The 26,198-nt window shown below is 34.5% G+C and overlaps 1 protein-coding gene across 4 annotated transcripts in view; it reads right to left on the reverse strand.

Moving 5' to 3' along the window:
* The window catches only part of Scgbeta (sarcoglycan beta), a 112,424-nt gene that overhangs the window by 16,979 nt on the left and 69,247 nt on the right, over window positions 1-26,198 (reverse strand). For all 4 annotated transcript variants that reach the window (XM_090391201.1, XM_090391202.1, XM_090391203.1 and 1 more), the window contains one exon: window positions 15,424-15,639. In XM_090391201.1, coding sequence (XP_090247327.1) covers window positions 15,424-15,639 — 216 coding nt within the window. The remainder of the gene's footprint in view (window positions 1-15,423; window positions 15,640-26,198) is intronic.

Consider the following 26,198-nt stretch of genomic DNA (forward strand, 5'->3'; position numbering starts at 1 on the left):
GTCTGTCAAAGCATCATCTATATGTTGACGTAACCTCTGTTCTTCCTGCCCATAACTCATCTGGTAAAAAAAAAAAAAAAAAAAAAAAGATATTATTCTCAAAATACCCTCTAAATATTTACGAAAACGTATTTGCTTATAGTTGGTATGTAAAAATATAGAAGACACGGCAAGAACGATATTTTAGTAGAATATACCACTTACGTTTCAGAAGTAAATATAGTCGCACTTTTAGTAAGGTGGGGTCTGGTGGACCCCAGCACACTTCTGCACACTAAACTTGCTTGTGTGCAACAGCCTGTCGTTTATGGCTTCGAGTAGCAGGCTATGGGAGGGGAAGCTATACTGAGGCATGACTCACTGTCATGCATTATTAAAAAGTTATAGTCAATTTAAAATCTTTCGGGTCTGTGACACCCCACCTTACTAATGCCAGGTTAAACATGTTCTTGTTGAGGCGACAGTAACTTGCTCCCCATGGTTAACAACATACCCTCCCCAACATCGATTATACTGTAGATGCAAGAAAAACAAGTAGTTTTATTGTATTCCTAAATAAGGTACACAGCCTTTTGAAGTCTGTGTAATATATTTCTCAACAAATAGTGCAATTACAGCTGGAATAAAAACAACACTAACTAATGAATCGCATGTCCCTCTCTCACAGAAACTATGCTGTATATACTCAAGCAAAACCATATGTTGCACAGGAAACACATTATCTAACTAAAAACTATTGTCCAATTTTTCAATTACATGAGCGGGCTCAACTCACACAAAGTTTCAACCCTTGAAACTTTGTGTGAGTTTAGCCTGCCGGTAATGAGGTTCGGTCAGAATGATAAACGACACCTGTCGTGAATGTGTTAAAACTAACAAATATATAGTGAATGTTGTTATGACAGTTTCAGATGTTATGGAATTCAGTTGAAGAGAATTAGCATTTCAACTCAACAATTGTTGGTTGTCTTTGGGTCATGCGATCTTTTGTTAATACCACACTAATCATATGCACGTCTTCATAGCTGCTCTCTCGTGTAAAACAAAATTTGATTTGTATGTATTTAACAATTAAAAAAAAACAGGTTGAATAATTTATAAGCGTATAAAAGGATATCACCTGTAAATCGTTGACATGCCAGCAAAATTCTCAGACGTGTCACCTATGGCATGCGTGCCATCTAGGGAATAGTTGATGGGCTAAGTATTGTTTTTTTTCCTATTTTTTTTATTAACTTTTTTTTTACCTGATTTGGAAACCCTGCTCTAGAAACCAAACATGGAACTTTTTCAAGCCACTCCAGGTCTCCAAATAAGAAGGGCAATGGGTCTCACACACTGGGCAATGAAATTCATCTACCATCTAAAGACAATCCCATAAAACCATGTCCCCATGGCAATTAAAACTTGCAACCTGTTAGTTGGAGAGCAGATATGCTAACCATTCAACCAACCAGGCCAGCAATCTAAAAAAAGATATACTGATAAAGTAATAACCTGCAAATTTTTTCCAAATTTATTGAAATGGTGTTTGATATATATCACAGAACATAAGGTACTCATATATACATTCTGGCTTGAAAATAATAACATGAACATATTTTTTCTTCAACATTTATTTCTTTTATTTTCAGTATTTGACTCTTATTTACTAAACCAATGTTCAAGTATTAAAAATCATTAAGAAAAAAAATTTCGAATTAAAAACGCCTTTATTTCTGAAGAAGTATACAATGCATAAGAAACTATTATAATAAAAGAATTTACTTGTTTCATTTTTCCAGATTATTATTATTATCTGAGACCTCCAGGGAGTCAAGTACTCATCGAGGGAGGCTATAAATCACCCAAACCAGCTATCATACCTTCCCTTAAATTCATTCACACTAGATGCACTCACTACCCCTAAGGGCAAATTATTCCACTCACTGTTTTCTGGGAGAAAAACCTAGCTCTTACCCCTTTCTTGACTGCAAATAAATTTAACATATTTCGAAAAAAATTAACAGTAAGTTTAACTAATACCATGAAACACAACAATGAAAGGTAAATAATACAACAAATTATGTACATATGTTACAAAAGAAAACAAAATTTAGTAATATAATGATCTATCTATTATATCAGGGGTTCTCAACCTTTTCCAGTGGTGTACCACTATATTTAATTCAAGATATTAGATGTACCAGTAAGCAAATCTGTTTTCGTACCACCCGGCAGTGGCTCACGTATACCACCAGTGGTACGCGTACCATAGGTTGAGAATCCCTGTATTATATGATTCATCAAAATCATTAAGATTATTGCAAAAATCTTTTCTTCTGATACAGTACTGTAAAATTATTTGATTTTGTTATTAATGCTGGTTATTTTCATCAACCCCTCCGCAGCTCAGTCAGTACAGACAAAGTCGTTTGGTCAGAAAGACATGGGTTCAATTCCCATCCAAGATGTCAGGAACCTTTATTTGGTCTCTTTTGACTAAAGATGAGTTAATTGGTCTCATACAGAGGTAGAGACCAATGAACTCTTTTTAGTTGGTTTCTACTTTTTTTTTTTTTCACCCAGAAACTCAGGTTTTTCATCCCCCAGACCAGGTAAACTGGCCCCATGAACACATGCAGATCTACAGTCATAAACATACTTAATACCTCATTAGGAGGGCCCAACTCATGCTAAGGGACAGAGGAGGAAAATGAGGAACCCCATACAGAATAAATAAAATAAATTTTCATCATAAAATTCCTGATGTATACCATCAGGGGAGGTGTACAGGTTATTATAATAATAAAGATTTAACTTTTTCATGTAGTAATAACTTCCGTTCGACAATCTGCCTATAATTACCATTTCTGGACATTTTAATCAAGAAACCAATAGATGATCATATCAGCCTTACGGTTTATCGTAAACCCACCAATACAGGTAGATACTTGCACTTCACTTCTTCACACCATATTTCTCAGAAACTTAGCATTGTACACATGCTAAAATATAGCCACTTTCATTACGACAGATGATAAAGACCTCCAAGATGAACTGTCCCTGACATCAAATAACCTTACAAAGAATGGTTATCCTAGAAAATTGATCCACAAGATTCTTTTCTGTGACCCCCCCACAAAGACAACCTGAAGATATACATTATAATCCTACCATAGTGATTCCTTTTATGGGGACACTTTCCATTAAGCTTGCCAGACTCCTCAAGCTGCATGGAATAAGAGTGGCTTTTAAACCTGCAGAGACCATTCGCCAATTTTTACGATCTCCAAAAGACAGTCATCCATTTTCTAAATATGCTGGAGTTTACAACATTCCCTGTTCGTGTGGCCAGACTTCAAGAAGTTTTGAAATCAGGAAGAAGGAACACATAGATGTCAATAATAATGGAGAAGACAAATCGGGGTTAACCTTTCATTTTGCTAGGACTAACCATGTAGTAGAATGGGATAAAAGCTCAATGCCCTATTTAGAGGAGGACTTCTGCTCCCGAATTATAAAAGAAGCCACAACAGTTCTCCGTTCAGAACAAAACCTTAATAGAAACCAAGGATTGATTCTACCCGAGATCTGGAAGACCCTCATTAGATCTTTCAACATGCCAGAATTAAATTTTGCTGCCAACTACAGAACGTTCCTACATAACTAGTAGATCATACACGCAGTATGCGTGTGATGAATGCGTTCTTCTGCTTTTATAAAATGCAATTGTATTCGGTTCATTTTATGGTTTTAGTTTTTAGCGTTTAAGTTTTCTTATTTTTTTATACATCTTTTACCCTGATGAAGCCAACAGCTACAGTTGGTGAAACTAGTTGGTATAACTTAGTTTTGAAATAAATTTGACCAAAAAAAAAAAAAAAAAAAACCCAAATAGTAGTCATTCATTCTCTCCTATAATCTGCCTATAAATTAATCTGTTATCTGTCAAGACTCCTACATTATCAGATCTTATATTTCTGTGTTCTAAGGCACTTTTTTACTGTATCAATCCACCTATATCTTGGTCTTCCTCTGGGTCTCTTTCCTGCCAAAGAACATTTGTTTTGCTAATCCTTCCTCAACCATTCTGTTTAAGTGATCATATCCCTTGAGATCAGCTCCGATCACACATTCCTGAATGTTAACAGTGACATGTTCTTTCCAAACAACCTCATTTTTAATATGATACTGTCATTGATGCCATCTGTTCACTCCCCTTTTTTCTTAGAACTCTCATATCTGTGAGAGTTCTAAAAACAATTTAATCAAGTGTTTTTATTTCTACCCTATATCTCAGATCCTTGAACACTATCTTGTATATAGCTAATTTAGTGTGTTGACTAATTTGTCTCTCATTCCATATAAATTTATTCAGCGGACTTCCTACCACACCAGCTTTGTAATTTTGTTGTCTATTTCCATATTTAATGTGCTATCTTTACTAAAAATGGAGCCCAAATAGATGAACAAAATTTCACTTGTTCTGTAGGTTCCCTATTCAAGATATAGTCAATGTCTCTGCCTATTTTCAGTATCTTTGTTTTTTTTTATTGCTGATTTTTATACTAAATTTATTACAACAGTTATTCAATTTAGTCAAGTAATCTTGCAGGCTTGTACTGGATTTATTTAGAAGTATAACATCATCAGCATAAAGTAAAAAAGCTAAGATTAACATCTCCAATTTTGATATCAGGTTTAACACCACTTTCCTGCATAATGTGATCCACATAGATAATGAACGGCAGTGGAGATAACATGCATTCTTGTTGCACACCTGATTTAACATCAAACCATTTTCCTTTATATCTCCTTCAATTCTAACTCCGACTTCCAGCTTAAACAGAAACTATGTACTGCTCAATATAATATCCAATTTACATTATATAACTGTAGCACTTTGAAGATCTTCCCTCTTGGCACCTTGTCATATGCCTTTTCCAGATCAACAAAAGTTAAATACAAATTCTTGTTATATTCCCAAGATTTCTCAACTATCTGTCTTAAAGTGAATATCTTTGATCCTGAAAAATCTGTATTTGGCCTGAATCCAGCTTATTTTTTCCAAGCTTTTCTTCCATAATTTTTCTTAGCTGTTACAGGAACACTAAGAAGAGAACACTCTGTAATTCTCAAATTCAGTTTTGTGTCCCCCCCCCCTTTTTTATATGTATAGAAGGGAACTATGAGAGCTCTACTCCAATCACTTCCATACCTCCATATTTGAACATTTTGGTCAAGTGTTTTTATTTCTACCCTATATCTCAGATCCTTGAACATTATCTTGTATATAGCTAATTTAGTGTGTTGACTAATTTGTCTCTCATTCCATATAAATTTATTCAGCGGACTTCCTACCATACCAGCTTTGTAATTTTGATGTCTTTTCTTTGTAATATCATCTACTTCAGCTGCCTTTCCACATCTCAGGTGTCAGTCTTTAAATATAAATTTTCTTTACATATGAATTAGAAATCAACTTACAACTTATCAATTAGTTAAGAACATTGTAATAGTAATCATGTCAGATCCAAAGTATAGATTGAGAAGAAGTAGGATCCAACAAAATGGCGCAATCGACAGGATTCGTACCTGTGCAGGGAAATCTCCAATGGATTGTTGGATCCTACTTCTTCTCAATCTATACTTTGGATCTGACATGATTACTATTACGATGTTCTTAACTAATTGATAAGTTGTAAGTTGATTTGTAATTCATATGTAAAGAAAATTTATATTTAAAGACTGCACCACTTTATATCTGAATTAGTTCAAGAATTGAAGATAAACCAACTCTCAACTACCCTTCCTTTATATGTTGTTATTTTATATACGAGTATATTTAACTTACTTAATTTACCCGCTTCGGTTCGAATATTTTATGAATGGTGCAGTAAAAGAGATTCAGGCAAAATACAACTTTTGATTAACAAAACAAACATTTAATTTTAAAATCACAAATTTTACACTTAACTTCAAATCACTAATTAAGTTATTAGAAACACTTCAGCCTTCCTGACAATACAGTCATACAAACTCAGACAATGGTAATTCTGCTATCTCTATTACAGTTTTCTCACAGTTCCTTAAGTTCCAAATACGACAAAAATTGCAGTAACACCTCTTCACAAACAAACACTTTTAAATTTACACTTCAGCTAATCTTCGCAATAGTTACTGTTAACATAAGGAAATTCTAGGATGAAACTCACACACTTCTCTGTATAGGAATATTAATGGTTGGAATAATCTTACCGATAAACTTTTTTCTTCATCTACTTAGGCGTAAGCACTTTTTATAACTGTAAACACTTAAACAGTATACGGCACTCATTAAAATAATTCTTCTAAGAATTAACTGAATTAATCATCGGTCACAATACACATAAACAAACGTTGTTGCATAAAGTACTACTGATCATTCATGAGTTAAGGCAATACACAATAATTCTTTATCTTGAGGTTTAATATGCACAGTTGCTAATTCCTCCTGCATTAAAATAATTCTTTAGGCACTATAATTCTAAACACAGCTAACGGTAAATTTCAACTTCACAGCCTCTACTATTCTCTAGAAACTTCGTACTTTGCTTCAAGGTTCCGTATGTCCTTGAAAGGTCGACGCTGAAATTAAATCTCAACGCAAGTATCGCTAGTCTATTTAATAGTCTCTCAGCTGTTTTTTGTAGCTATAATTGTTATTCTACAACTTATTAGCTAACTGCTTCTCGACTAGTAGACTTAAAATAGCTGCTTGAGTGACTTGCCGACTCTCTAATATCGCACTCTGATTCTCGAATGCCCAATGCTCCGATTCCAACCCAATGCCAATCTCTCTCTCTAATCCATCTCTCTCTCTAATCCATCTCTCTCTATTCTATATTTTCAGCATTCTTCCTTTTTATATCCATTCTTCCTGCCTAAATTGTTCACGTGCTCTCTTTAACTAAAACTGTTTTCAATAAGCTTTCAACATTCTCCTCACGTGGTGTTCCAAACTCGTGCTCGCTTACTTACATACGTCTCCATGACAACAAAACAAAACATAATAAAATTGAGCTATTGCATAACGTTAAACTTCTACAAATAGGAATAAATAGAGAATATTAATATTTCAATTAATGCACAGTTAAATTATCAAATACAAGTTCTTATAATATTAACATAGTAATAATTAAAATAGCTTAATAATATTTAATACAGTATTTTCATTATTAATACATATATCTTTGATTAAATAATTAGATATTAGACAAAATTAAAGTAGTTATATGAATATTAAATTGTAAAATAAGTTGTTTACATTAAATATTATTTACAAGTCTAGCCTTTGTGATGGAAGATCATGATGGATTCTGAAGCAAATAATAATCACTTAAATCTCTATATATTCAGAAACCAACAAAGGCTTACTGTTCCTTTGAAAAATTTTTCTTTAAAGAAAAATTTTTCCCACTAGACTCACGAGTGGAGAAAACTGACTTCTTATCTCCCTTCCAAGATCTTAAGTAGCACTTAGTTTGAATATAATTGGATTTCTTATTACAGTTGTATATACTTCTCTGCATCTCTCCACTTGAGTTCTTGTTGTTTTTATCATAAGGAGAATTCTGATTGCTACACTTATAAAGTGATAATATCCTTTCAGGGCAGAAGTTCTGTTCTCTGTCACTAACATTCATCCTCAGTTGTCTATCATCTTGATGATTTGTTCCATGATGTAATTTGATTACTTTGGCAAAATTAACTTCAACTGTTAATTTATTTTTAGTGGCAACTTCTGATCCAGGTTTGGGTACTACTTGTTGTGATGGTTCATCAGTGATAAGTTGTGTTTCAGGCTGATCGTGCACATCAGAATTAGTATCACTATGCTTCACAGTTGGTTCATAGACAGCTCTACCTTATCTGGGGCAATTTTTTTATTAGGTACACAAAACCTTTCCCTTTGTGTCCGTGTTCTATCATACATATAATTGCCAGCTCTTCTGATACTTCTTTTCCTGTTCATTAGGGATATTTCTTTTCTAAAAAAATCACAGGAGAACTGATACTTTTCCAAGAAATTTGTCCCTAGTATAATGTGGGAGGTTATGTTAGAGGTTGAAGGTATAACAAGCAAATCTTGCCAGACACTTAGTTTAAATTCAGGTAGATTTTAGCACGAACCTTTTGATATGCTATGAAGTTTGAGTCTGAAAGAGTAGTAATTCTTACAGGTTCTCTTAGTTTGGCAATGCTATTCCATAATTTGTGTTTTATACTTTGGAGATAGTTCTTTCTAATAGTTGAAGCATTACATCCTGTATCTAATAAAATATTACACTTAGAATCTAGGATTTCTCCTCCTCTAATTCTCACCATTGTTTATTAGATCCTTGGTGTTTCTGCATTCTATTATATGCTTCGTGGGATATGTGTCCATACTTTGAATCCCAGCTTTTGTTAGAGTAATTTCTTTTGTTAAGAAAACAGTTTCTAGCAAGGTGTCCAACTTTATTGCAACTATAGCATTTGGGAGGATCTCTATGTTTTCTCTCCATCTGAGGTTGAGATACAAATGATATCTGTTGTTTAATACTTTGTAGTCCTAGTAACAACTCACTTATATTTGCCAAAATTGGTTGATTTTGCCTTTCTACTTCCAATTTAATTCTTTCATCAACCTTATCTGTTGTGGGGTTTTGGTTTTCTTTAGACTGTAGAGTGAATGTTGCCAATTGCTTCACCACTTTATTAAGACTATCCATAATAGGTTGATTCAATTTCTCAACTTCCTGGTGAATTAAGCTCTGTACATCTTCCATCAACTTCTTGTTGGTTTGATCTACATTCACAGTCATGTGACTAACACTAATAGGACTTGCTCCAGTATCTTTTCTTTTCTCCTCTTCCTTATTATTCTTCCCTCCAACTTTAGGCTGGTCCAAGGGATAATTAATTTTATTCACAACATTGACAAAAGTTGCATTGGATAAGGGACAAATATCACCAATCATCTGCTCTTTTTCTTTGGCAGCTTTCAGGCATTCTTCTAGTGTAGTGATCTTCTTTTTATAAGCTGTTTATTGTTGATAAACTGCCCAATCCAAATGTAGTTTATCTGCATTGGATACATTCAGACTGTTAGAAAGAGTTATCAGGCGATTGTAGAAATCAGTAACACTCTCTTTATCTTTCTGTGTGATCCTTTGTAACTTTCATAGATTAGGTCCTACACTTCGCAGTTTACAGAACTGAGATAATAAAGTTTCCTTAAATTTTGAATATTCAAATGTTTCTCTAAGTATTGGAGATGAATATAAGAATGTCTTTGCTTTACCTATTAGTTTATTTCTGAGTAATATTAATAACTGAAAGTCAGTCCAATTTGCTTTTTCTCTGAGCTTCTCAATATAGGTAAAATATGACAATATATCATCTGATTCCTCTCCTGAAAATTGAGGAAATAGCTGTTGGGGGTTCACCATTCTGAAGAATTCATCATCTTCCATTTTTGAGCTAGATGCAACAGCCATACTAATCTTTTAACGACGACTTTAAAAAAATTCAGAATTCCAAAATAACTTCTATGTTTGCCTGATTCTAGTTTACAACGAATTCACTTGATTCACTTAATTTACTTTAAATTCCTTTTACTATTACAAATTTTAATACTTAATATTACAATGCCTTTTTTTAGTGAATTCAAATCCTGCCGACTGCTGCGCCATTTTGTTGGATCCTACTTCTTCTCGATCTATACTTTGGATCCGACATGATTACTATTACGATGTTCTTAACTAATTGATAAGTTGTAAGTTGATTTCTAATTCAAATATAAAGAAAATTTATATTTAAAGACTCACTTTATATCTGAATTAGTTCAAGAATTGAAGATATACCAACTCTCAATTACCCTTCCTTTATATGTTGTTATTATATATACTGGCCGAGTACATTTGACTTACTTAATTTACCCGCTTAGGTTCGAATATTTTATGAATGGTGCAGTAAAAGAGATTCAGGCAAAATACAACCTTAGATAAACAAAAACAAACATTTAATTTAGAATTACAAATTTTACACTTAAATTCAAATCAGTAATTAAGATATCACAAACATTTTAACTCCTCAGATAAATTCAATCATACAACTCATACAATGGTAAATCTGTTATCTCTATAATACAGTCTTCTCGCAGTTCCTTAAGTTCCAAATACGACAAAAATTGCAGTAACACCTCTTCACAAACAAACACTTTTAAATTTACACTTCAGCTAATTTCTGCAATAGTTACTATTAGTATAAGGAAATTCTAGGATGAAACTCACACACTTCTCTGCAAAGGAATATTAATGGTTGGAATAATCTTACCGATAATCTTCTTTCTTCATAAACTTACACACAAACATTTTTTTTAACTGTAAACACTTTGAGCAGTATACGGCACTCATTAAAATAATTCTTCTAAGAATTAACTGAATTAATCATCGGTCACAATACACATAAACAAACATTGTTGCATAAAGTACTACTGATCACTCATGAGTTAAGGCAATACACAATAATTCTTTATCTTGAGGTTTAATATGCACAATTGTTCATTCCTCCTGCATTCAAATAATTCTTTAGGCACTATAATTCAAAACACAGCTAACGGTAAACTTCAACTTTACAGCCTCTACTATTCTCTATTAACTTCGTGCTTTGCTTCAAGGTTCCGTATGTCCTTGAAAGGTCGACACTGAAATTAAATCTCAACTCAAGTATTGCTAGTCTATTTAATAGTCTCTCAGTTGTTTTCCGTAGCTATAATTGTTATTCTACAACTTATTAGCTAACTGCTTCTCGACTAGTAGACTTAAATTAGCTGCTTGAGTAACTCGCCGACTCGCTATTATTACACTCTGATTCCCGAATGCCCAAAGCTCCGATTCTAACCCAATGCCAATCCTCTCTCTCTCTGTTTCCTCTCTATCTTTTTTTTTTGCGTTCCTGCTTTATATATGCATTCTTTCCGCCTAAATTGTTCTCGTGAATTCTTTGACTAAAACTCTTTTCAATAATTTTCAACATTCTCCTCATGTGATGTTCCATACTCGTGCTCTCTTACATAAGTCTCCACGAGAACAAAACAAAACATAATAAAATTGAGCTATTGCATAACGTTAAACTTCTACAAATAGGAATAAATAGAGAATATTAACATTTCAATTAATGCGCAGTTAAATTATCACATACAAGTTCTTATAATATTAACATAGTAATAATTAAAATAGCTTAATAATATTTAATACAGTCTTTTCATTATTAATACATATATCTTTGATTAAATAATTAGATATTAGACAAAATTAAAGGTAGTTATATGAATATTAAATTGTAAAATAAGTTGTTTACATTAAATAATATTTACAAGTCTAGCCTTTGTAAAGGAAGATCATGTTGGATTCTGAAGCAAATAATAATTACTCCAATCTCTACATAATCAGAATCCAACACCTTCCTTTCTTAGATATCTCAAGATATGCAGATAGTAGTTTGTAGTTTTCTGTCTACAGAAAGAAAAATAATCCAGGAAGATACATCAATACCACGTTCTGCCATCATCCTTCTCAGAAATCTAGTCAAAACTTGAGTATCATACTTGATGTTCTTCTGTAACTCTTTTATATCAAAGAACTGCTGCATGTTAAATCCATTGTTCTCTCTAAATGTCACAACTTCAATCATTTCCAAGTTAATAGCCAGCCACGGTTTCCATCCTCATTCACCTCAACAGGATTTACTGTTAAGGTTTCTATCCCTTATGTCAATAGTTATCTGAAAGCTACACAGGCGTGCATCTAATATATATCTGCAGGTCTCCTTTCATCTGTTAGTGACATTTTTATGATCTCTGAAATATCAACTTTTCCTGTTATCTCATCCAGGCATATGTCAGGTTCCTTATCCTTGTAGTTTTTCATAGTATGGAGAGACTGGCAGATCTGTGATGGTATGGTTAGAAGAACACCAGAATGACATTTGTTTCTGTGAGTTCAGTTAAATCAGTTCTTGCAAATCCTGCTATATCTTCCAGAAGCAAAGTCCACTGACTCAAAACTGAAGTTGCTACACAAACTACATTTTTAAAAAAGAGAAACTGTACATAATAAAGAGTGGTGAAGCTCTGATCCATCAATTTAAGAAGAATGACAAGCTAGTTTTAGGAAAATTAGTGTGTGTGATTGTGTTTCAACTACAAATTAATCGTCTTCTAACTTTGAATTCTAATGGTATACAGATTGAGTTTTCATATTTGTAACATGCTTTTCCATTTCATAATTGTTGTTCTATTCTCTTTTTACCATCCAGTTACAGTATCAGTGGTCATGAGACATGACCTAAAATCTTTTTCATGGAGCATCTTCATTAATTAAAGAAGCATCAAAATGCATCTAATGATCCATTTTATTTCCCAAATGGAGTAGATAGAGCTCTTTTAGCATAATTAACTTCTGGAAATCAGCAGGCAGTAGTTCTCTGCCCTTAGCTTTTGCCGAGCTCATGGCTACTGGTGATTTACAAGTCATTTGTGACTAGATTAGAGTAGACAACTGCTATATCTCATGATCCTAAACCTTGACACTTGTATTTTTGTCTGAAATAGTGCAGCAAGTGGGATTAATAACATGAGTTTCTGGGAGGGAAAAAAAACAGAGATATTAACTAACTTGGTTTCCTGGTTTAACTGATGTCTGGTGCAGACAAGTAGGATTCTTCTTCTAAATTTTGAGTTTTTACCCTTCTTCTTTCCCAGATTCCATCAGGAATATTGGGAATCTGTAAATGCTTTCCATCAGTTCCTTATCCTTACTACTAGTCTTAGTTCAGCAAAACTCTTCTTCTCACATTCTATTAAAGTTGATCTCCTCCATGTATTTTTAGGATGGCCACGCTTTCGCTTTCCTTGTGGGGACTGCATGACAGATTTCTTTTTGATCTTTCCTAAGCATATGTCCAATCCACCTAAATTTTTGTTTTCTGGTTTCAAGGTTGACTTTTTGATAATTTGTTCTTTTCCAGAGATCTTCATTAGTAATAATTTGTGGCCACCAAATTCAAAGTATGCTCTGCAGAACATCGATTTATGAATATTTGTAGTTTTTTTTGTATTTCCTTTGAAACCACCATGTTTCGCATCCATATAAAAGAACTGATTTAATACATGCATTAAATATTTTAATTTTGTATCTGTGTGAATATTTTTCATCTGACCATACTCTACTAAGTTTGGCATATGCACTTCGTGCCTTTTGAATCCTTCAGTCAACATTTCTAGTTGCCCCTCCATCTGCAGATAAAACACTACCAAGATATGTAAAATGTGAAACAGTTTCAATTTTTCCAGTTCCTTTCTTTAGAACGTTGTTGTTCACATTGATTCTCATTAATTTTTTTGTTTATATTTATTTTCAAACTGACTTTCAGTGATTCTTCTTGTAATGGGGTTGGTTTATTTTGGATATCTGCATGTCTGTGAGCAATTAGACATACATCATCTGCATACTTTAGATCACCCAAAGTTTTATTTATTTTCCATGATATTTCATTGCTGTCTGTTCTAGAACTTGATCTAGCACCAGTATAAATAATAAGGGAGATAGCAGACATCCTTGTCACACCCCAGATGTAGTTTGAAAGGGTTGTGTCAGATATCCATCATGCAGCACCTGGTACTGGAATTTGTTACATCCTTTCCTGTATGAGGTTTATTGTCTTCTGTGGCATTCCTTTGTTTTGAAGTGCATTCCACACACAATCTCTAGCAATAAAATCAAAGGCTTTTTCATAATTCACAAATAACAAATATAAAGGAGAGTTAAATTCACCCTATTGTTCGATTATTATTCTTAAAGCGTTAACGTGATCTATACATGATCTATTTGGCCTAAAACTAGACTGCTTTCTTCTCATGCCCTCATCTAAAATATTAAAGATTTGTGAAAGAATATTTGCAGAAAATTTTGCTAATGATACACAGCAGGTTTATGCCCCTCCAATTATTATAGTTTCCTAAATCTCCTTTCTTTGGTATTTTTACTATTATTCCTGTATTCTTCCAGGGAATATCTCTTTTTCCCAGATATCTTGGAATAGTGGGTAGAACATATCTGTGATTGTTGTCATGTCAGATTTTAGAACCTCTGCTGTGATACCATCATGTCCTGCTGCTTTCCCATTTTTCATTTCTCTAATAGCTTTTTTTTTTTTTATCTATACGACTTAGAGGGTGGGTGGTATCAATTTTTAATTCATCTACTTTTTTTAATTTTTTTTTATTTCTGTCTATCCCTGCTATTGTTCAAGATTTGACTAAAATTTCTCTCCACCTTTCCAATTGTTCTTCTGTTGACACTAGAATTTTTCCATTGAGATCCTTCACTGGGACATTCTTCTGCATGGCTTCTTCAGAAAGTTTTCTTATAATACTGCATAACTCTCTACTGTTATAATGTCTACAGCTTGTTGCGCCCTCAATACCAGTTCTTCAAACTATTGCCATTTATCTTAACTTTTATTTAATTTAAATTTAATTTTAAATTTATCTTAACTGGAACTTCTCTTAACTTTCATTTAAAACCTTATATTTGTCTTTAAGTTCATTTTCCTTTTAGGGAGTATTTCTTGTACATAATTTCAGCTTTTTTTTTTCTCCTTTCATCCACTAGTCTCCATCAATAACCATTCTTCTTTCTTTATTTTAGCATCTCCTAAAACATGTTCTGCTGTATCATTAAGGACTTGTTTTTACCTTTTTCCATTTAGTCTCTATATCATCATTCCTTATATCTTCTCCTTCTTCAAAATTAATATCCATACTTTTTCCTTAACTTTATTTTAAACTAATTGCAGACTTCAGTGTTTTGTAATTTAGCAAAATCAAATTTCTGTCTATTAAATGTTTTCCCCTGATGATTTTTTTCAAATATATAACTAAATTTTTAACCCTGCATCTCAGGGAAAAAAAATAAGAAACCATAACTGGTGCTGAACATTAAATTAATTATTAAACAACTGAAATTACATTACTTTAACAAATCAGATATGACTCTTAGGGAGAGAATTAGGGATCAAGAAATGGTGCAACCATCTGCTATTCTTTTACCATGATAATTTATCGTGTAAATTATCCATAGCTGTAAGCTCAGCTATTATGTATAATTAAGAGTGGAGGCAGGATACCTACCAAATTCCAGAAGATACAGCTTCTGAGTTCTGCCTACTCTGGAAAATAATAAAAAAAAAAGGCATTACACCTCTCGATGAGTTTCTGACTCCCTGGAGGTCTCTCTTGATAATAATAATAATTACACAATTTTTTGATATTAAAGAAGGTACCATAAAATTTTTTAAAATCTCTAATATATATATATATTTTTTTTTTTAATTAAAAAAGTGCTTTATATTTACCCTAGATACATGAGCTTCTTTAATGTTGAGGTGAGAAACCCCTTTTGGTAATTTAAAATCTTCATATTTTGTAGAAAATATGGTGTGACCAGTTGAAGGACTTCGTACTCTAAATTCTTCCACATCAGATATTAAAGTCCAGTCAGGATTAACCTCAACAGTTGGACCATTTTGATCTATATGTGACGCACTTTTGCCAGATGTGTGGAAGATAACCTGAGAGAGAGAGAGAGAGAGAAAGAGAAAAATCAATTAAATTAATGATTAAAAAAAAAAAAAAAAACTGAGTTTACATTATTTGAATACTGTAACACTATTTACGTAAATTATCAAATAAGAGAAACTACTAAATCCAACTTCTACTAGCACTAAAGTGAAAACAAATTCATACTGTCAAAATGACTAAAACCAACTTTTTTTTTTCTGACAATAACAATAGGAATATATTGGCATCAGCTATATACAGACCAGCATTTTAAGAAACTACTGTCATCTACATTTCACTCCACATCCACTTAATAAGTAATTTTCATTTTTATTATACATGAACATGCAAACCAAAAGTTTAGATGTGAGATGAGTCCTTGACTCCCTGGAGGTCTCAGATAATAATAATATATCTTCAATGCTATACTACTTATATATCTGCCCATTAATGAGCTAGTAATGTACAACACCAAGCCAAATCTAGTAAGTATTGTCACCACAGACATACTTTCTCTAGGTGGAATAAATGTCAACCAGACTTTTAGGTAGTAATGAATTTCATTATCTAGTGAAACACCACCACACTCTTTCTTATTAAAATACTGAAGTGGCAATTGGCAAGTTTGTACTCCATAGCAAGGCTTCCAGTTTCTTGGCACTACAGAAGAAGAAAAATGGGGAAAGAATACCCTTCAAGGGCATGCCAACTATACAGGTCAGAACCTCCATAACTAGAAGAGTTTGGTGAAATGGTTCTACAAGTCAGCAGCTAGCTAGTACATGAGACCAAACCTGTTGGTAAAAAATCAGGAGGCTTCCTCCTAGCTAGCAAATAATCCTGCTGCCACTTACTTTGTGTAAGGAACATTTTGCATCTTTAACCACCTACTGCTTATCCTCCTATTTATTTAACTTTTCTTCCTCACTAAGCAGGAAAGACAAAATAAAGAAATTATGCAGACTGAAAAAATCTCCAACAACAAAAATCCACCCAAAAATCACAAAAATAAAAATCTTACCAGAAAAACCTCCATAATTCATGCTAAAATAATGCTTCCACATCCACTGCACCAATTTGTGGCCTTGATAATGTGGCCACTCACAGTCATCCACTTCTAATCTGTTAATGCTAACAGAACCACAACTGGTGACCTTGACAATTACTATCCACCTTCAACTATTCAACATATACTTTACATGATTCTGGCACTTTTAAGGGCAGTACCTCTGCATTCATCAGATGTGACATCATTCTACCTTTTTTGATATGCTCTGGTTCAAAATTTCCTTACCACATTTTGTAGCATTTGCTTGCTATCTCTATCAGTCTCCAAATTTTGATAACCTCTGTGACCACTTTGATTTGTTGATTTTCTGCAATCCAAATACCCAAACTGTGGCTATGCCATCTTCCATATCAACAACTCAAATTGCCTACCAGAATATTCTTTCCAACACCCTGACCACTGCTTTAATCAGGTCTTGTTTTTCAAATATACTGCAGCTAATTTTCCTCTACAGAAAACTATTCAACCAGCCATTTACAGTCTCATGGTCTTTCACACTATAATGGTACTGAATGACATTTCTGTTGCTTCTATCTCTTTTCCATGATCTGTTAGATTACTTTTTCTATTCTCTTAATCTTAAGATCTACTCCCAACCAAACAATACAAATAAATTGAGTATAGCAGAATACGAATTCTACCGCACTTGCCTAATTTTAGACATAAGTAATGTAAAGATTCAGAAAGACTCACGGCCACTTTTGACACTGATCATGTCTAACACAAAGACCTGCTCACCACATTACCATCATATAATCTGCCCTCTACTCTTTTAAATGGATCATCCATTTCCTCTCCGGTCATTCATTAAGTGTCAGAGTGATTTTCTTACTCGGATTTTTCCACCAATAAAATGACAGTGCAGGCTCTGTATTCACATCTATGCTCCTCCTTCTATACATATATGACCTTTTCTCACTGACTACAGAACATGTTCATGACTAACTTTGCTGATGCTCTCCATTCCTCTTCTTCATTAACAAACCACATAGTGCTAATTATTCCACTTCAAGATCTCCAATACCTTCAACGCTGATCAACTTGTCATTCTCCAGTGGGGGTGAGGAGAGCCTTGTAAACTTTCAATGAGATTGTCCTCACTGTCACTGCTATTAAAACGTAGCCTTGTCTAATTTCTCACAAGAAAGTTCTCCAGACAAGATCAGATTTCTCTTCTTGGAATGACTTGCATCTCTATCCTTTCCCATCACAAATGTATCACATCCATAACCTTCTCAGCCTGCAAAAGATTTTCACTCAAGACACCACTTTTCACCTGTACAGCTTCTAATACTACACATTCCCAAATACACCCAATCATGGAATAATGTTCTCATATTTGGGATGATGCACCAAAATATGAAAATGATTGATGTTATCTAGAAGAAGGAAATCCAGTTAACTGATTATCCTTCTCTCTCTCTCTCTCGCTGATTCAATGTAATCACTTTCTCATAGACAATCTAATTCTGCTGACACCTCTTCTACAGGTATTTTCATGCAATATTCTGCTGAAATGGCCACCACTGATTCCACCACTTTCCTTTACATAAGTGGCTGCTGGTCACCATTCATTTGCTGTTAACCTATTGAACTAACTTCTCATCCATTCCATTTACCTCTTCTTTGGAACAGCCTCATGAATAGTTTCTCCAAAAGGTGAAAACTAATCAGTGACTCACCATATTGCACCAGTGATTCACTCTAATCTTCTAATGATCTAAAAAAGAAATTCCTCACTGCTCCACAGTGATTTACTCTCCAGGAACCACATCCCTTTGGTTCTGCCAGATAGGACTGAGTCAAACCTTGGTTCTCAGTAGTGAACAATTTGTTCCCAAACCTGTCACCATGGTCTCTCAATCTGTTAAAGTTCAACAGAACTATCTGTGTTCTAGGAACCTCATGAGCGATCAAAAGATCTCTTGCTAATCTTCCTAGATTACTCCAGGATATTGGTCTGTTTGGTTTTCATGCCAGACAACACCATCTTAAACCTGTTCTCTTTAATGATACACAGAAGCCTACTTCTCCCCATAGTTTAACTTATTTTAACTAAACATAATCAAAAACCATGCAAAAAAAGTTTTTTTTTTTTTTTTTTTAAAAATAGCTTAACAAATGTTACAGTTATGCAAAGACTAGGTAACTTCATAGTACTTTTATGTATTACATATCCCATGTAAAGCAGACTCCATTCTTGAGCAACAACAACTTGATATGAAGCACTCTCTATATGGGATGCAAGATACATGAAAGCAACTTGTTATGGAGTTAAGTACTCTTCATATACCTCTGCGTCATAGATTACAAAAAGGCATTCGACAATGTTCAACATGAGCAATTAATTGAAATCCCTTCAAAAATAGGCATGGATGGAAAAGACATTAAGCTAATAACTAATTTTTACTGAGAACAGAACTGCATCTTTCAGAATAAATAGAGACCTCAGAAGAATTCCCAGTTCAGAAAGGTGTGAGACAAGGCTGTGTCTTGTCTCTGATTCTCTTTAGCCTGTGCACAGAAGAAATATTTAATAAAGTTAGTAACTTCAAAGGAATCACTGTAGGTTAATAACCTATGATATGCAGATGACATGGTTCTTCTAGGTGAAAACAAATATGACCTCAAGACTCTTATAGATGAAACCCTCAAGTGCAGCGAACAGTATGGCCTCAGTTTCAACTTTAAAAAGACAAAAATTATGATAATTTCAAGAGAAAAGGAAATACCAAAAATATGCATCAATATAAAAGGAAATAAATTAGAACAGGTGCAAACATACATATACCTCGGACACTTGATCACAGAGAATGGCAGGACAGAAGATGAAATTAGAAAAAGGATTGAAATTGCAAGGTCAACTTTCAACAGTATGAAAAATCTACTGACATCTAGAGAATTAAATCTGAAAACAAGACTAAGAATCTCCAAATGCTACATATGGTTTACATTATAAGGAGTAGAGACATGGACACTCTGGAAGTCTTTGAAATGTGGATGCTGTGCAGAATTATGAGGATATCATAAAAAGACAAATGAAGAGGTACTAGAGATGCTAGGCATAAACAGGAGCCTGATGAAAGAAATTAAAAAGAGACATGTCAGCTATTTTGGACATATTCTCAGATATAACACTGCCTGCAAAGGACACTTCTTGAAGGAACTGTTGAGGGAAAGACAAAGATTGGAGTGGATGAAAAATATAGAAGACTGGACCCATCTCTCATATGAGGAATGCAGCAGAGAGGTGCAGAATAGGAATGGTGGAGACACACAGTAGTCAATCTCCTGGAGGGAGAAGACACCTGACAGAACAGGACTCTTCACATAAAAGTAGCAGTTATGAATTAAAAGAGCAGTTGGTTTGTTTGTTTGTTTTTTTGCTATGTGGGGGTAAAATAAGGATGAAAACAAGTACAAATATACTCAGATATATTTGCAGTCACAGTCTTTAATATGCAGTTTAATTTCATTTTTTAATATATAGTTTTGTTGTGAAAGCAACTAAAAAATAACATCCAGTAACAAGTTCACAGTTATGTTTTAACAGACAACCACTTGCCTCAATTAAAGGTAAAACACTATGTAGGGTTGCATTAGAACTTACATATTAGTATATTTGACAGCCACCTAGAATTTTTAAACATGTTTTATATTGAATTTTATGATTTCATAATCACTATGAAAGAGATTAAAGTTTCTTCTACTCTCTATTTGCAGAAAATATTTTACTGTTTTGGCTCCCCCCCCCCTTTAGAATTTTTAATTTGAATGTCTGAATTACAAAATTCAAGCACTCATACTTTCTGTCTAGAAAAAAAAAATGAGAAAGTGACAACTAATAATAAGCTTGCTTTCTTCCCACCCTTTTACCCATTTGCAATACTATGCAATGTTTGACAACTTTTCAATTAGAAAGCTTATAAGATTACTATCATTGTTAAACAGTTTACAGTATTTATCAAGTAGCAGTTTATCCTCTTATCTCAAAGCATATATTTTGTGCAATTATTTTTCTGTTTATCTCAAGGGGCATATATTTATATGTGAATCCCAGAAAAAGAAATAAACCTCTAGTATGCCCCCCCTCAGTACTGTGGGTAGACTATGGACCGAATAATCCATGAATTCTTCTCTAAAAATCTAAAATGGTGCCTTATAAGCCACTTCACACCTCCAATAAGCAGGGTAGTGTTCTATTACACAGTGTGATGAAATTCATCTACCACCTAAAAAAAAAAAAAACATTTAAAAGTATCTCCACGCAGTAGGAGCAAAATTTAAACCCAAAGCTGTTGGTTGTGGAGTGGATATGCTATTCACTTGGTCAACCAGGCCAGCATACACTAACTGCAGGAGATGCTACTAGTTAATACTTGGTGAACTATAGAATTCTACATTTTGCTAGCTATACAACACTTGACCTTAGCATTGGAAAAAAACGGTTCTGAATAATAAAGAAAGAAAGTTCAACTTGTTACGAAAGAAAGTCCATCATCATCATCAAATTCCTGCCATGCTGTGGAGTGGATATGCTATTGGATATGATGGAGTGGATATGATATACTTGGTCAACCAGGCCAGCATACACTACCTGCAGGAGATGTTACTAGTTCATACTTGGTGAACTATAGAATTCTACATTTTGCTAGCTATACAACACTTGATCTTAGCATCAGAAAAAATGGTTCTGAATAATAAAGAAAGTTCAACTTGTTACGAAAGAAAGTCCATCATCAAATTTCTGCCATGTACCCTCAAGGGGGTGTACAGGATATGATAGTACTACATGAAAAATTTACATCATTACTAACTTCCTATCTACAATTTCCCTCCAAATCAGTCTGTTACCTATCAAGACTCCAACATTACATGATCTTATATTTCTATCATCTAAGACACTTCGTCCCGTATCAATCCAACTATATCTTGGTCTTTCTCTGGGTCGTTTTCCTGCCAACCTGGCAGAGAACACTTGTTTTGCTAATCTTTCCTCATCCCATTCTGTTTAAGTGACCATACCACTTTATATTAGCAATGCTAATGCATTTCTAGATGCTGACAATGTCAAGTTCTTTCCTAATATCCTCATTTTTAATATGATATTGCCATTGATGCCATCTGTTCATGCAACTAATCTTTCTCAGGACTCTCATATCTGCGATATCTAGTCTTTGGTCAAGTGTTTTACTTCTGATCCAGCTCTCAGATCCATAAGTTAAAATTGGTTTGAACACTGTCTTGTATATAGCTAATTTAGTGTTCCTACTAATTTCTCTCTTATTCCATATGAATTTATTCAATTGACTTCCTACCATACCAGCTTTGTTGATTCTATTGTCTATTTCCATATTTAATTTACCATCTTCACTAAAAATCGTGCTTAAGTAGCTGAAACGTTTTACTTGTTCCACAGGTTCCCCATTCAAAACACAGTTGACATTTTCAATGATTCTGCCTATTTTCATTGTCTTTGTCTTTTTATTGCTGACCTTCATACCATATCTATTACAACAGTTATTTAATTTAGTCAGGGAATTTAGCAGACTTGTAGTGGATTTATTTAGAAGTATAACATCATCCGCATATTGTTAATGTCAGCAAAGAGCTGACATTAACATCTCCAATTTTGATATCATGTTTAATACCACTTTCCTTCATAATGTGATCCATATAGATAATGAATAACAGAGGTGATAACGTACATCCTTGTCTCACACCAAATTTAACAATAAACCATCTTCCTGTACTTTCTTCAATTCAAACTGATGACTTACAGCTCAAATAAAGACGAAGTATTGCTTGATATAATGCCCCATTGACACCATATAACTGTAGCGTATTGAATAGCTTCTCTCTCGGCACCTTGTCATATGCCTTTTCCAGATCGACAAAACTTAAATATAGATGTTTGTTATATTCCTATGCTTGGTCAACTATTTGTCATAAAGTGAAGATCTGATCCTGATAGCCTCTATTTGGCCTGAATCCAGCTTGTTCTTCACCAATCTTTTCTTCCACAATTCTTCTCAACCGTTTCTCAAGTATACTTGCATAAATCTTGCCAGGAACACCCAGTAAGGAAATACGTCTGTAATAATTCTCACATTCAGTTTTATTTCCCTTTTTATATATGGGTACTATGAGAGCTATACTCCAATCATCAGGAATTCGTCCCTCTGTCCAGGCTTTCTGAACTATGCAGTGCAGCCACTGTAAGACTTTTATACCACCATACTTCAGCATTTCTATTCAAGCCTTTGATGGCTTGTTCTACTTCAAGTATGAATATGTATTCTTGACTGTATACCTGGGCAGTGTTTTTTACCACTGTGCTATCACTGCTTGTTTCATTTAGCAATTTTTCAAAGTAATTACTCCATACCTCAAAGATATCTTTTTCTCCCGTTTTTATGTCACCTTTATCATCTCCAGCTCCTTTTACAGCACTCTTTCCTCCATTTCTAAGCTTCTTCAACAACCTCCAGAATATCTTACCACCTTCTTGGTATTTATTTTCTATGTTCTTGCCAAAGTCCTCCCATGACTTTTGTTTAGCTATTTTTACACAGTGTTTAGCTTTCTTACATTTGTCTCTGTATTCTCTCAGAGCACAAGCTGACTTATTTGACAGGAACTTTTGATATGCTTTCTTCTTTTCCTTCACTGCCTCTTTAACTTCCTGTGTCCACCATGGAGTTCTGATTTTTCTATCATTGCAGACAACCCCACCACATGCCACTCTGGCTAAATCAATCAGTGTTTTCTTCAAGGCTTGCCACTGAATCTCCAAGGTTTGGTTCCTGTTCTCAAACTCTTTCATTTTTTTCTTCAATAATCTTTGTGAATTTTAGTCTACAGTTTACATCTGAGAGCTGCTCAACTTTTATTCACTTTAAAACTTACATGTCATTCTTTTTAAAATGAAATTCATTTTATCATTTTATCCTGCTCAAGACTAAATAGTGATCACTTCCAATTTCAAATCCTCTGTACACTCTGGTATCCTGCACCAATGAGAAAACATCACTATCAACAATAACATAGTCAATGAGACTTTTCTTATTCCTTGCCTCTTCTCTCCATGTGAATTTGTGCACATTTTTATGTTGGAACATGGTGTTAGTAATAACCAGTCCATGTCCTGAGCAGAAATCCAACAGGTATTTGCCATTATTATTAGCTTTGCTCTTTTCTCCAAATTTTCCCAAAATATTTTTTTTATGTGTGACAATCATTTTCTACTCTTCTATTTAGATCCTCAACAAGGACCAACTTTTCCTTTTTCATTGTGTCAGTTGCTTTTTCTAAAGCATCAAAAAATTCCTCCATTTCTACCTTAGTAGAACCTTCTGTGGGACCATAGGCACAAATAAGTCTCATTGTTCAGTTCCCCATTCTTATATTTGCCTACATCACTCTACTTGACACTGGCTGATATTCAAGAAGATTAGCCTCGTATTTACTGTTGAATACTATGGCTACGCCTTCTTTTCCTTGATTGTCATTGACTGAATATATCATTTTATATTTATTGCTCAGAAAATCTCACCAGTTTTGGTTTTGTTTCAGTCACCTCTATTATGTCGATCTGGTATTTATCTATTATTAAAACACTTAGGGAATTGAACAACGTAGTTAAGGATATAAATTAAATTAAACTTTAATAAATATTTTCCGATATTTCGGCAACGTCACGTTGCCATCTTCTAAATGAACTTACAAAAAAGTTAAGTGCACGTAGGCACTACAACACAGAAACTGGAAATGAAGAGATGAAGCTATTGTTCTCCTAACAGTCCTGATGGTGCCCTCTAGCGGGCTAAGTAGGTGTTCTTGGCCGTTGGGCTGAAGGTCTGCTGATGTAGGCCTCCTAAATTTGGAGCAGTCGCATACAACCAAATTTGTTGAGGTTTGGAGAATTTCTTAGGGTGAAGCTGATTCCATAAAGAGTCTTTCAAATTTGTATTTGCTACAGTGTATCACTGTAGCTTTCTTCCACCATATTCTGTGGCGTATCCAGAGCATGGTCCGCAAGCCCAGAATGACTGTATTTGTGAAAACGGATGTAGTCCTTGTGTTCCGAAATTCTGATATTCGCTGTGTCTCGAGGTGCCTCGGATGTAGGGAATGGTGATGGATTTAGAGTAATTCTTGTTGTGTGTGTGTGTGGGGGGGGATCTGTGGTTTGTAGGTTCTAATATTTTTTGGATTTTTTTGGGGGGGTAGCCATTGGCTGAGAAAGTGTTGAGGATGTGATTTAGTTCAGTGTTTAGGGCCAAGTCGTTTGAACAGATTAGTTTAGCCCTGTTGTATAGTGTTTTCACTACTCCATATTGTTGTGAGGGGGGGGGGGGATTGTTGGTGAATGTATCGGCCTGTATGGGTGGGTTTTCTGTAAACTGAAAAACCAAGGATCCATTAGGCTGGCGGGTGACTAGTGTGTCTAGGAAAGGGAGGCTGTTGTTTTCCTCTTTTTCCAGAGTGAATTTGATTCTGGGGTGTTGGTTGTTTAAGTGTGTTAAGAAGGAGAGAAGTGTTTCAGAGCCATGTGGCCAAATAGCGAACACATCATCAATGTAGCAAAGCCATACGGTTGGTTTTTGTGGGGCAGAGGCCAATGGCTACCCCCCCCCAAAAAAAATCCAAAAAATATTAGAACCTACAAACCACAGACCCCCCCCCCCCCAACAAGGATTACTCTAAATCCATCACCATTCCTTACATCCGAGGCACCTCGGAAAAGATTACCAAAATCTTATAAAAAACATGACCTGACCTCCTGTTACAAACCTTACAGAAAATTGGCATCCCTTATCTGCTCCGCTAAAGACCAACCACTTCCCCTAGACCTACCTGGTGTTTACCAGGTCCCTTGCAGTTGTAAACTGTCTTACTTTGGCCAAACAGGCAGGACAGCGAATATCAGAATTTCGGAACACAAGGACTACATCCGTTTTCACAAATACAGTCATTCTGGGCTTGCGGACCATGCTCTGGATACACGCCACAGAATACGGTGGAAGAAAGCTACAGTGATACACCGTAGCAAATACAAATTTGAAAGACTCTTTATGGAATCAGCCTCAGCCCTAAGAAATTCTCCAAACCTCAACAAATTTGGTTGTATGCAACTGCCCCAAATTTGGGAGGCCTACATCAGCAGACCTTCAGCCCAACGGCCAAGAACAACTACTTAGCCTGCTAGAGGGCACCATCAGGACTGTTAGGAGAACAATAGCTTCATCGCTTCATTCCCAGTTTCTGTGTTGTAGTGCCTACGTGCACGTAACTTTTTTGTAAGTTCCTTTAGAAGATGGCAACGTGACGTTGCCGAAATATCGGAAAATATTTATTAAAGTTTAATTTAATTTATATCCTTAACTATGTTGTTCTATTCCCTAAATGGTATTTATCTAATTCCTCAGCTAGCTCCATTTCTTTGCCATTCAGGTTTCTTATGTTAATAGTACCGATCTTTAACTCTGGTGATGTTGA

The sequence above is a fragment of the Typopeltis vanoorti genome, chromosome 4 (genome assembly GCF_054136105.1).
Source record: "Typopeltis vanoorti isolate ZY-2024b chromosome 4, IOZ_Tvanoo_1.0, whole genome shotgun sequence".
In the NCBI taxonomy this organism is placed as follows: Eukaryota; Metazoa; Arthropoda; class Arachnida; order Uropygi; family Thelyphonidae; genus Typopeltis; species Typopeltis vanoorti.